The sequence below is a fragment of the Triplophysa dalaica genome, chromosome 4 (assembly GCF_015846415.1).
Source record: "Triplophysa dalaica isolate WHDGS20190420 chromosome 4, ASM1584641v1, whole genome shotgun sequence".
Classification (NCBI taxonomy): Eukaryota; Metazoa; Chordata; class Actinopteri; order Cypriniformes; family Nemacheilidae; genus Triplophysa; species Triplophysa dalaica.
In genome coordinates this window covers 23631445-23643573 of record NC_079545.1, presented here as the reverse complement: position 1 = coordinate 23643573, position 12129 = coordinate 23631445, and the positions used below count along the sequence as shown (strand labels likewise).

Genomic DNA, 12129 nt, shown 5'->3' with positions numbered 1-12129 from the left:
GCGAGTGCCGGTGTGAATTAAGTGAGAGAGTGAAAATTGGATGCAGAGAAAAAGGAGAAGAGCGTAAAACGGCAGCGGAGGGGAGGACGGATAGGAAGAAAATATATTTTGTCAGCTTGCAGAAAAAGGCATATTGTAGATGGTCCCCCCGCTGAGGGTGCACTTTGTTTCGATAAAACACACCCAGACACATGTTCACATGAGCTGTGTGTCTCAGGAACGGGTTGTTGCGGCTGCTTCGTCGCTCCTTGCTAATTGGCAGTCTGCTGCAGTGCTCAGGGTGTGTTGGTGTGTGATTGCTCGTGTGTAAGGGTGTTTTCCAGACAGTGCAAACACACACAGCTACTCTCTCACTGGAGTATTACCCCACTGAACAGACAGAAAGACAGACCGAATGCAGCTTGCGAAGGATTTTTTTTATCTGTTGCATTGACATGCAGGGTAGTTAATTATGTTCTATATGTGTGAGGTAGCCATCTTGATTGAGAAACAGAGAGAAATCCGAATTGTTTTTCAGATCAATCTGATTTTGTGATTAGTGGTTTGATTAAATGTAAAAGGATATAAAACCACAAATCACCTACTGTTTGTTAGGTCAACTAGTCGGTGATTCCCCATGAGGAAAGTGGCTGAATATATGTAATAATGTCTAGGTTAAAAATATACAATTTCTGCTAAAATATGATGTTATATTATTTTATGAAATTATATTTATATTAAAATATTATTAATTTCTGCAAATTTTTATGAAATGCAGAGTTTGCGTGAGGGATTAATAGATACAACTCAGAACTAACTCAAAACATAGATGATAAAAACAAATGTGAGCCAATAGATGTATCCAGAGAACAAACATATTCCCCATATACATGATGAGTTTGTGGCACACAACCTTGATTTAGGGTCATGTTAGGTGTATTCCATAACGTCTGAAAAATTTTGAAAACTGTATGTTGAAAAATAGAGAGAGGACAAGACGAAATAAGATGATGGGAGAGAAAAGAAAGGGCAAATTGGAACATTTGTATTAGGACCAGATCAATGCGGGTCAGTGTGTCACCATGAGAATGTTCATGCACGTTCACAAAATGCCAAGTCAATAAAGAAAATTGCCCGTTCTGTTTTGAAGAGTACATAACATGAGATCATGAAAATGACATTTCATGCAGTGTGTAATGTTGCCATGTTTGAAAGAAGCAGTCTGCCAAGTTGTAAGTTGTAAATCCGAAGGTGAATGAACAACAAAGATATTGGATTGGGAAAAAGGGAGTCGACTCTGAATCACGCAAATGAGTCGTCCCTAGTCCAATTCTTAAACCACCGCAAATTTACGTCACAACATATAGTCCCCGCCTACGTTTTGCTAGGACTGCCCACTAAAACTTCACTGTTCTCCCCAAAACACTGTAGTTCGTGAGCCTCATTTGCGGAAGACCAATAACAGCAGACTAGACCATCTGACCAATCACATCAGACTAGGCTAGCGACAGATGAAACGCGGAACGAATCATTTGAAAGTCAGTCAAGAAGTAAGATAAGAATAATTACCTATTATTACGAAATAATAGTGTTTTTACACCTTCAGTGTACATAAACTTGTTGTTGGACACTCCATAGACCAACGTAGGAGAAAAATACTCTTTAAACTTGTCCAGTAGTTGAAGAACAGAAGTTAAAGCAGCATAAGTTCAAGAAATAACTATTATATTTACATCACCTAAATTCCAAAATATTCTAACCTCTGCTTGGACAATCAAAGGTAAAAAATATCCAAGATGCTTTTTCCATAAATTGAAAGTAGATGAAATAACTCAATATTTCTACCTGTTTTATGCAATACAACAGCATTGTAAGTCATAGCGAACTAAAAATCATAATCACAGTAGATTTAAATGAGAGGTACCAGCTCTTTAATTCTATCGTATAATAACTTAAAGGTCCAGTGTGTGCGATTTATCTAGTGGCGAGGTTGCTAATTGCAACCAACGACTCACTCCACCCCTCACTTTTGAAGCACAACGGTGGCTGACACAGAACTAAGAGGGGACCCATAGTGTAGAAATAGCTTGTTCTAAGATAATAACAACATTACGATTGATTATGTAAGGTCTTCATACATCTCTGAAGACATAGTTATGTAAGTATAATGGGTTTCGGTCAATGGAGCCAAAAAATTACAAATTGGACATTTAATGTGTAACCTTTTGTTTATATTAAAATAATGTGTTGGGTTTTCTGGTAGAAGCCTTCACACACATTCACAACTTTGTCATTCTGATTCTGCCTCCCATGGAGACTTCATTATTAATTTTTTTAAACAATGTATGTATATATGTGTAAGGGGCTGGATGGATAAGGTTTTGCCTGCATTATAGGCACCAGTTCTCATATTATGGCATCCACCCAAGGAGTGCCCACTGGGAAAGTGGCTTCATTAATTCACTAAACTCGTTTAGCGTACTTAGTCTTTATTTTCCTGCACATTGCAGTATTGATCACTATAATAATCAATTTATCCATGGTGTTACAGAACATACTGACACCCCAAACTCTTTTTTCTCAGCATACTATGCGTTTCTTTTGACTGTAGTGAAAGACAGCGAGTGTGTTTTTACAGCACGGCTAAAGTCCTAACAGAACTGGGGAGTTTAGTGAACATACACATACATACACACAGTCTGGAAGCCTTCAGTGTGAGCATTGAGCTAGAACAGGGGAGAGAGATGGAGACAGACAGAGAGAGATGTGGAAGGCATGCAGACAGTGTTGCTAGGAGACCGCACACAGTGACTGGTGTGAGAGACATGGTTTCACATCCCTCCCCCATTCCCACAACACACTTCCCTTTCTCCCGGGTTCTTCATGCCCATTCTGGTGTTCACTGTCTCCGTATTGCTCCTTATTCATCTTTTTACACTCATGTCCATCTGATCTCATCTATCTATTCGCTCATTTCTCTCTTCCTTTGCTCTTCATCTCTTTCTCTGCATCTGAGGTCCCTTCATCTTTCTGAGCACCTCCTGCCAGTCTCTTTAACCTTGCCCAACCCCTCAAATTCGGCCTCCTCCTTCCTTCCTCTTAATCACCATGTCTTTATCTACTCTACCTCTTGCTCTCTCTCTATATCTAATTCATCTCTGTCTCTCTAGCTCGCTTTTTCATTCACACTGTCGTTTACTATGAAAGCGCTCGGAGGTTCCGAAGTGACAGGAGAGCAGTCGCCAAAGCGACAGCTGGCTGGTCACCATGACAACAGCCAGGTGCAGTGTAAAGGAAAAGGACAATAAGTGAGGTACGGCGTATGTGACTTCACACACTCTTACACAGATCAAATTTATTCATATAAGGATTAAATATTTGATTGTCAAGTCGTATTATTATTATATTTTGTGTTTTTAATCTGTTTGCATGTGCATACTGTGGATGCATTGGCCCATGTGTGTATGATATATGTGATTCATGCTCCCATCTGCTCCTGGGCATTAATAGTCTATATGAAGTGACCTTATGACACACATCCCCATTAGCAATATGTCTTACCTGCGCATTAGCACAGCTGTATGAAATACCTCATGGAATAAATATGTGGTCGGATGGATGAAATTTGCTCTACTTGAGGCAAACATTGTGTACAGTATGTGTTTATGCCTGTAGCCGTATCTCTCTATACAGTCGTATGTATTAGGCTTATTCACTAAATCAGAAGTGTAAAGTACAGAAGGTTCCTGGAAATGAAGGGAAAGAAATTGTGAAACAATACAATTATTAAGTAAAAAATTAAATCCATTCATTATTTTTCTACCTGTCACTAGGTACACTTTAATTATACACGTTCACATTGTAATTCCACATAATTTACATATAACAAAATATTTCTTCTGTACTTTTATTCATGGTGTTCATGTTTTATTCAAGTTTTTATTAGAATATGTAAAAGTGTGTTTTCAGTAGTTCTCCGAGACCTTACTGTATCATACCGCTTGGTCTGTTTGAAACTGTTTACCGGGGGTCTCCCTCAGTCGTTTCACAATCGCGTCCCGGTAGTTTCACGGGAGAAATAACAAAACGGTGAAAAATGGATGACTTCCAGATAAATCGGAAGTGTTGAACACAACAGGAATGTTTTTACTGAATTTACCCCTTTATATCTGTTTAACATAAAAAGCATCCGCGTTAGGTTTATGTTGTATCAGAACATTATCTATCAGGCTTTGGCTCTTTCTCTGCTGTTACGTTTGAAATTGTATCTTTGATGTTGCATTTAAAATGAGCTATACCTTTGTTTTCTATGGTTCTTTGTTAAATACAATATCAGATTCCATGTTGTGTATGATATTGATCTCTGCTTAGTGCGTCGGGTACAAAGTTTGCATTCCAGACAAAAGTTTCAGAAGAACATGTTTTAATAATCCCCCCAAGCAAGGCAATAAACTCACTTCGACAATTCTCCTGATAACCCTCCCATCCCCAAACTCACGGCTGTCTTATCATCGTTGTAGCCTAAGGGAACTTTCATTGATTCCTATTGTCAAGTTTCTACAGCGAGCAAGGCACTCATGTGTGTTAGATCAACATGTGAATTGATCAACCCGTTATATAAATGTATGACAGTACTTGTATGTGTGTAAAAAAACATTAATATGGTTACAATCAAGCAGTTGGGGCACCAGAAAACAAAATGTTAAATAATCCTTTTTGTCATATGGAATGTTTTTCGTGTTATTATACCTGGAAAATATTTAAATTTGTAGTCTATTTCAATAATTTAAGATTTTCACCACTTTTCAAAAATGTCAAAGTTACACTCACAGTGTATATATAATCCTCAGTGTGGATTATATATACACTGTTAGTGTTAATAAAAAAATAACACTGGTAATTTTGCTGTGTTTGGTTTAATAAAAAAAGTTTTATATTATAGATCTTTATTTGTGCTTTAATTGGACTGCCTTCAACGGACAAGGATGTGTCAACAGCAACAGATAAGCAAGCCTGAAGATCAGAGGTTATCTTTAGAGGATTGGTTTGAGAACAGAACAGATGATTTTACAATGCTTTGTGAGAAGCAGGAGTATGCTCTCATCTGAGACGGTCTCAAATGAGGTTATCAGCTGAGTCTGGACCATACAGTGGGTTGTGTCAGTGGTGCTGGAGATGAGCTGCAAATCATGAACACTTTGAAAGTGTTTCTCTTTGCCTCTGTGGTTTAGTTTGATTCATCATTGAGTGTAGATGTAGGAGGAAGTGGGTGAACACAGAGAAGGATGCGAAGGTTAAAAACAGCTTGCTTAGGTTACAGACTGAAATGATCATTTTGGAATAGATATATACAGTAGCTTGTGCATGCTGATTTGATGTCAGAAGGAAATTGGAGAAGAAGGGTGTTATATGTCCTGAGATTGTTGGGTGTTTATGAATTCCCCAGAGCAACCTTTACAATAGAAATAACTGATAGTCGTTGTATTTTTACAGTTGCTTTCCATTTATTACGAGTTTGTGGCTATTAAACACATCCTTGCACTTTTTTAGTCGGGGCTGCTTCTCTGGCTTTCATATTTGTATTGTTTCTATTATAAAGCCGTTCGTAGCGGCACTCATTTATTTTTCCGACCTGGCTCCGTAAGGAAACAACTGCAGTGTTGCCACTATTAGTGTGTTTTATACAATTGTCCTGTATTTTCTTTATCATACATGCTCTGTAATTGTGATATTGTGTAAGTCAATGGGGTCCAATGTTGTTCAATTACCAACATTCTCTATTTTGCGTTCTGACTTTTCATTTTGGTAAAACCATCCCTTTAATGTTGTTGTTCATGCTGAAAAACAAGCACATTGAGATGCTGATGGGAACCAGTTTGGGATGTAGCTGTCTCTTGTAGGCATCTTAATTTGCTCAACATGCAAATTCCTTTGTCATCCAGCTTCACCAACTAGAGTTTTGCTGGAAGTGCAAGCAAACGTGTGGGAGAAAATTGAGCCGATGGAAAGTACAATCATTTCTAACCATGAAAGTAATGCTGTGTCCTGGGAATACTGAGGGAAGAGTGTTCGGTTCATCTGGAGGGCAAGGACAAGTAACAACAAGATGTAATATGATGTAATGTAATGAGTGATAGACAACCTGCCCCGGGGGAAAAATATACTTGTGTCCAAATATATGTGAGAAAGTGAATGTGAATTGAGAAGCACCCCCTCAACGGTGGCAGTCTATAGAAGTGTAGTTTAGAGGTGTCTTTTGAAATAGTGTGGTCATAAGGAATAGGAAAGCTGCTGCTGTTGGAGAAATCGCAATGTCAGAAAGATTTGTTTGTACAATGTCCACTCTGTCCTTCCTCGGATGGAAATAGATTCCCTTTGTTTTTGTGAGTCTTGAATCGCACAGGTCGGTGCTTTTGTCTTTGTTCTATCTATTTGTAGAGAAGACAATCATTTTGGCATCTGAAATACCTGATGTAAACCGAATAGGAAATCCAATTTTTGTAGAGTGAAATCACATCAGTCTACTTCTGCAATTTGGCATTTTACAGCATTTCAAAAATATATGTGGAAATTCTGTAAAATGAAACGCTAAAATTGTGTAGTTTTTTTAACAGCGTACTCATTAAGTTTAATTTACATCATGATACAGAAAGGCCAACATAAAATAACAAGTGTCTGCAAGCAATGCTTGATGACATCAGAAACAAAATGAGAGTTATCTATTAAGTGATGCAAGCAGATGTTAATATGTTTGTAATGGCAGGATTATATGAAAATGTTTCTCCAAAACTTTGTTTAGTGTCTTTTGTTATTTATCAAAATTTGGTCTGGTATCAGTAATTGACGTATTTTTTTATCTTGTTAATTAATCTTTCTCTGTGCTGGTAGTATTTCTCTGTAGGTACCGGACAGCATCACACTCTGTTGCTGTGGGTAAAAAGTTAAAAAATGTCGATAGAAGCTACATGACTGTTTTGCTCCATATTCTACTCCAGCACCTCTCTACTGTATGTCGTGACCCAATTTATCATGAAGCTTAACTCGCAGGCATGGCCTTAATGATTAATTATATAAATTCATTTATTTTTCATTCATAGCTCTTCTTTTAATTTAAAAAGACTGTAAAGTAAAGGTGTGGTCTGAATAGTCTGCATTTGTTTGCATGCGTATATTACCTGTTTGTTTATCTTGTAAGTTTGTGAACTGGTTTGTTCAATTCAATTTAATTTATATAGCGCTTTTCACAATGTGCAGCTTTACAGGAGAAAAACAGAAAAACACTGACAAGGTAAAACACAGCACAGTGCTTGCTGTTTATAGAACAAGCAAGATCATTCTAATAAATAATATCTAATACAGTAAAAGCAGTCTCTCGGTGAGAAAGCCAACACAACCCTGTGGAGAGGAACCCAAACTCCAATGATAAATAAACAGAGAAACAAAACTCTGGAGAAACCAGCCTCAGCTGGAAGGAACAGGTCCCCTCTGACGTGTCACAGCTGCACTCAGTGACTTTGATTAAAAGTTACTGAGTAAATGTTTACGAAGAATAGGGAGACCTTATTAGTTGTGTTTAGCATTCAATTCTAACTTAAGTATTGTAAATTTAGCATTAATGTGACAAGTAGTCCGTCTTCGCTCTTGGTTGGGGATGGACTTGCCTGATCTGGAGCTGGGATGGTCAGGTGGTCACCCTGCTCTTGGGTGGTGATGTAATTGCCTGTGATGGAAATGGGATGGTCAGTCAGTCCGCAGGATGGCACGGGATTTCCAGCTGTAGCTGGAGTAATCTCTAGTTATGACGTTAGTGATGCACGATTGCATAAATGAGTGCCCGAATGTGCATGAATCATTAGATGTTAATGAGTTTGTTGACTAAAGTATGTCTGATAAAACATGTGGCATTCACACTTCTACAATAGAAGATCTAGCCATGTTTCTCTGTAGGCCTACATAGCAATGCTGCCGATGTGCTCTGCATCCACAGAGTACACATACACGTTTCTGCACATTCAGCAACATGAACCCGCTCACCTTCTTCTCGTCATTGCTCTCTATCTCTCCCTATCTTTGTCTCTGTCTCTCCCCCTCCCTCTCTCTCTCTTTTGGAAAAACACTGGAAAAGCACAGCAGTTGACAGTTGTATCCTTTTTAGCCAATCATAGCTCTCTTTCGTACTGCCCAGCGTTCAAACTTGGAGCACTCTGTAGAATATCTGCCCCACAACAACCAGCCCGATCTGTCTCTATATCTCCTTCTCTCTCTCTCTTTCTCTCCAGCTAACTTGTTCTCTCTTGCGTTCTCTCTCGTGCCAGAAAGCCTGTGTACTACATGTGACAGGCTGCATTACAGACTGCAGATTTGCACAGGCACAGCCAGGGCAGCCTAGGGGCCTGCAGCCAACTGAGACTCTCATGCTTACTGAGATCCTTACAGAGTAGAAGATAATGCCCTTTATAAGCTGCTATAATAAAGATTCAGATGAGGGTGCAATGGTGATGAAGATTAAGTAATACATGTGAAGTTTTAAAGTCGCCATCAAACCAAAAGGGATCATTCTTATTTTCTTATGGGGTATTGCAGTGTTTCTTGTAAATGATTTATCTGTGCAGGTACATTTTTTATACAGCTGAACTCTTTATCATTCATCAGTTGGTATTCGTAGAAACTGCATCCTTTTTTAGTTTACTCAGTCAATTAATATAAGTGGAGAGGATAATATTACTTTTAAAATCAAAGAATTACTGAAGTTATTGAATATACAAACTACAGTTATAACCCACTACCTGCCTTTTCTTCTTTTTCAGGTAACTGGGACGGGGAACACTTAAAAATCCCCCCCAGCTGCTATAATTGGTTCTCTATACCATGAGCTCTGGCTCCGCCCAGGATGTGGCGGTGGAGAATTTCCTGCGTGACATAGAGAGGCGGGGCCAGTGGCTGCACTGTGCTGTTATTGGCTGTGAGGAGGAGCACCCCAGAGGCGACATGAACCTGTTGTACCGCAAAAGTCGACTGGACTGGAGACACAGAGATCAGGAAAGCAAGAAAAGGTGAGAGATAAGCACTCAAAAATGAAATTCTGTCTTCATTTATTCATCCTCGAGTTGTTCCAAATCTGTATACATTTCTTGATGAACACGAAGAAAGATATTTGGAAGAATGCTTGTAACCAGACAGTTCTTGGCCATTTTTTAAGACTTGTAAGAGATTGAAGGAGAGAACGAAGAGGTGACGCTGATGCTTTACAATAAAATGTAAGCTAAAGAAGGGGGCAGGAGTAAAAGATTAGTGAAATCCTGACTCTGTAGGGAAGGTGAAATGGGTGAAACGGAGGAGGGAAATAAGGAAGAGAGCAAGATAATAATATTATGAAGGAAAAACGAGAGAGGGAGCATGATGGAAAAATATGACATAGAATATTAAGTGTTGTCTTATCTCTGAGAAAATACTTTTGTCTTTCATATTTTATGCAAAACATCCAAATCTTCCTTCTGCCTGAGAGATAAAAGACAGAAGAGGAGAGAGAGCTGGATTGTAGCTTGTGTTTTAGGGACAATCTGCCCCTCTGGTGTCTTAGTACATTAGTAGACCCTCGCATGAAAAGTAGTCACAAACAGCTGGAGGTTTGGTATTTCTGTCACAGCTAAAATGGTTACACTCCAAACCTCTTTCAGTTCAGTTCTGTTTTACGGCTTGTTTATTTACATTTACACTAAAAATGTTAATGATGAATTAATCGTTTGATTTATATTACTTTATATAGCGATTTGATCTGCCATTAATAAAAGGTGTGTTTACACAGTGGTTTTAATGGGCAGTGCAGTCACTTGCATGGAAAGCAATCCAATGGTTTATTTAAACATTGTATTAAAGGTGCTGTATGTAATAATTTAACTGTATTAAATCAAACCAATGCCTTAATTTGTTCGTAGAAACAGTTTGAAGTTCATATATTGCTTTGTCCAAAAAACAATGCTGTAGCCAGTTATTCCACTCTGAAATGTGCATTCAGTTCCGGAATGTCTGTTTTTTTTGGTCCGTGTGACCCCGCCCACTGACGATTTAGCCACTATTGTATTTCGAAAGCTCAGTTGCCAGTTGGCGACAATCACAGCATAATGCAGCAAACAAACGATCTGGGTAAGAGATAACAGATTCCACCCCTTCCAGTACTATTACATTGCAAACTTAGAAATAATTACTATTTTATTTCACAACTTACAAGGAGTAACATACAATTTTATTTTGGTTATTTAAATGAGACAGTAAATGCCATCTCCGGAGGACGCAACCTCTGAAAAAAATGCTGATTGAGTTTTATTTGCAAACAACAAAACCACTGCAAACTTTTAAATTATCATATAAAATTACAGTGGAAGAGCTGATGCTTTACATTACACTCCTGTAAGTTTCTGCCAACTCCTGTGACCATGGAGTCTGAGGAGGAGGCGGGGCTTTTTTGAATTTGGACTGTGATACCAAGCTCAACTTCTAGGGGTGTCAATGTTACACACGGCTCCTTTAAATACAAACACATTTTTTTTACATATCTTTTTTTAATTATAATTTCATCTTTTCATTCCTGATTTGTTCTATTGGGGTTGCAGGGGATGCTTGAGTCTGTTCCAGCTATCTACAGCAGGATAAACACCCTGGACATGTAACCAGCATAAACTTAACCCAAACTTAACTTGCATCAACAAAGAATTACAGTCCCTTTAGATTGTTTCTGAGAGCAAGCAAAATACATGAGTAAATAACATAATCTAGCAGATAAAAGTATGTTTTAGCCTGTAGTATTTGGGGTCACCAGCAGAAGAACCATTACTTTGCTAAATTTTTTCTTGAGATGCTTCCTTCGTACACTATTTGATCATAGCAACACAGGTTTGATTGCTCTCTCTCTCTCTCTCTCTCTATCTCTCTCTCTCTGTTTCTGGATGAAGAGGAAAATGCATTCAGATGATTGTCCGTGACACCTGTGCAAATGGACATCAAAGCGCTTTTCATCCACACCGTGTTCTACATTCATGACACACGCAGAACCCACAACACATCCTGAGCTCAAAAAGCGTGCCTGCTTTTAGCCGACTTCGTATAAAGCGCTCTTACACGCACACATACAGATACTCACAGACACGTGCTGTCGCATTACACATGCACGATGTCTTTAAGCAGTTATCTTGACTCTCTTCACCTCTCTCTATCCTCTTTCAGTCCTCACAGCCGTAAAGAGATACATGAGAGGTAACCCACCCACGCTCTCCCTCTGTCTGGAGGATCCGTCCATTTCCTCTCTCATCCACCCACTCCTTTATTCAATCCCTCCATCCTCTTCCTTTCTGCCGCTGAATGCAGATGATTTTCATTCATTCATCTATCTCTTGGTTTTCTTCTTCCTATGTCTTTGTTTTTGAGTCAACTAATTAATGAATCAAGCCAATCCTTTATCTCCCGAAATGTGTAGAAATCGTATTCTTTGCATGAATGTAAACTTAAAACTTATAGTCATATAACAGACTCGTGTTGTGTAACCTTAAAGGGACAGTGCAATAAAAGTTGAAAGTTTAGTCATCATTTACTCATCCTATATCGTGACAAACATATGCCTTCCTTTGTGTGTAATATCGAAGGATTCTACTGATCACTCGTTTTCATGCAGTTATGGTCAATGGACACACAAAAAAACACTATTTTAAAACATCAAAAACTAGTCAATATAGCTTGCGCACTATTACACACAATTCCTTGGCTGATTAACCGTGAAATAACTGAATAACTAAAAAAGAGATATGGATTTTTCTTGGAAGAAACTGTTTAAACAAAACAGCAGAAATATTCCTCTTTCAGAGCTGACATGTAGCTTCAGTTTGCTGCTTTTATTCTGCTGTTTGAAGTGCTGTGTCAGATGAAAGTGTACAACCCAAAATCCACTTCTCACCCGTGGAGTGAGAAGAAACTTACAGAGAGAACAGAATGTTTGCAGCTTTGACACAAACCTCATATGACATATGAGTCTGTTCCCTCTCATTAGATCTGAGGAAGAACTGGTCATATAGTTGATACACTGTTCTGGTGTAGAATAAAGGAGTCAAGGGATCTCAAACAATATCCCTAAATAAACATTATGGTTCATAAATGATTCAG

At 38.5% G+C, this 12129-nt stretch overlaps 1 protein-coding gene across 2 annotated transcripts in view; it reads left to right on the top strand.

The window, feature by feature from the left end:
* The window catches only part of LOC130420163 (neuronal tyrosine-phosphorylated phosphoinositide-3-kinase adapter 1), a 33188-nt gene that overhangs the window by 6903 nt on the left and 14156 nt on the right, over nt 1-12129 (top strand). For both annotated transcript variants that reach the window (XM_056747291.1, XM_056747290.1), the window contains exon 2: nt 8787-9032. In XM_056747291.1, coding sequence (XP_056603269.1) covers nt 8848-9032 — 185 coding nt within the window. In that variant the 5' untranslated portion in view covers nt 8787-8847. The remainder of the gene's footprint in view (nt 1-8786; nt 9033-12129) is intronic.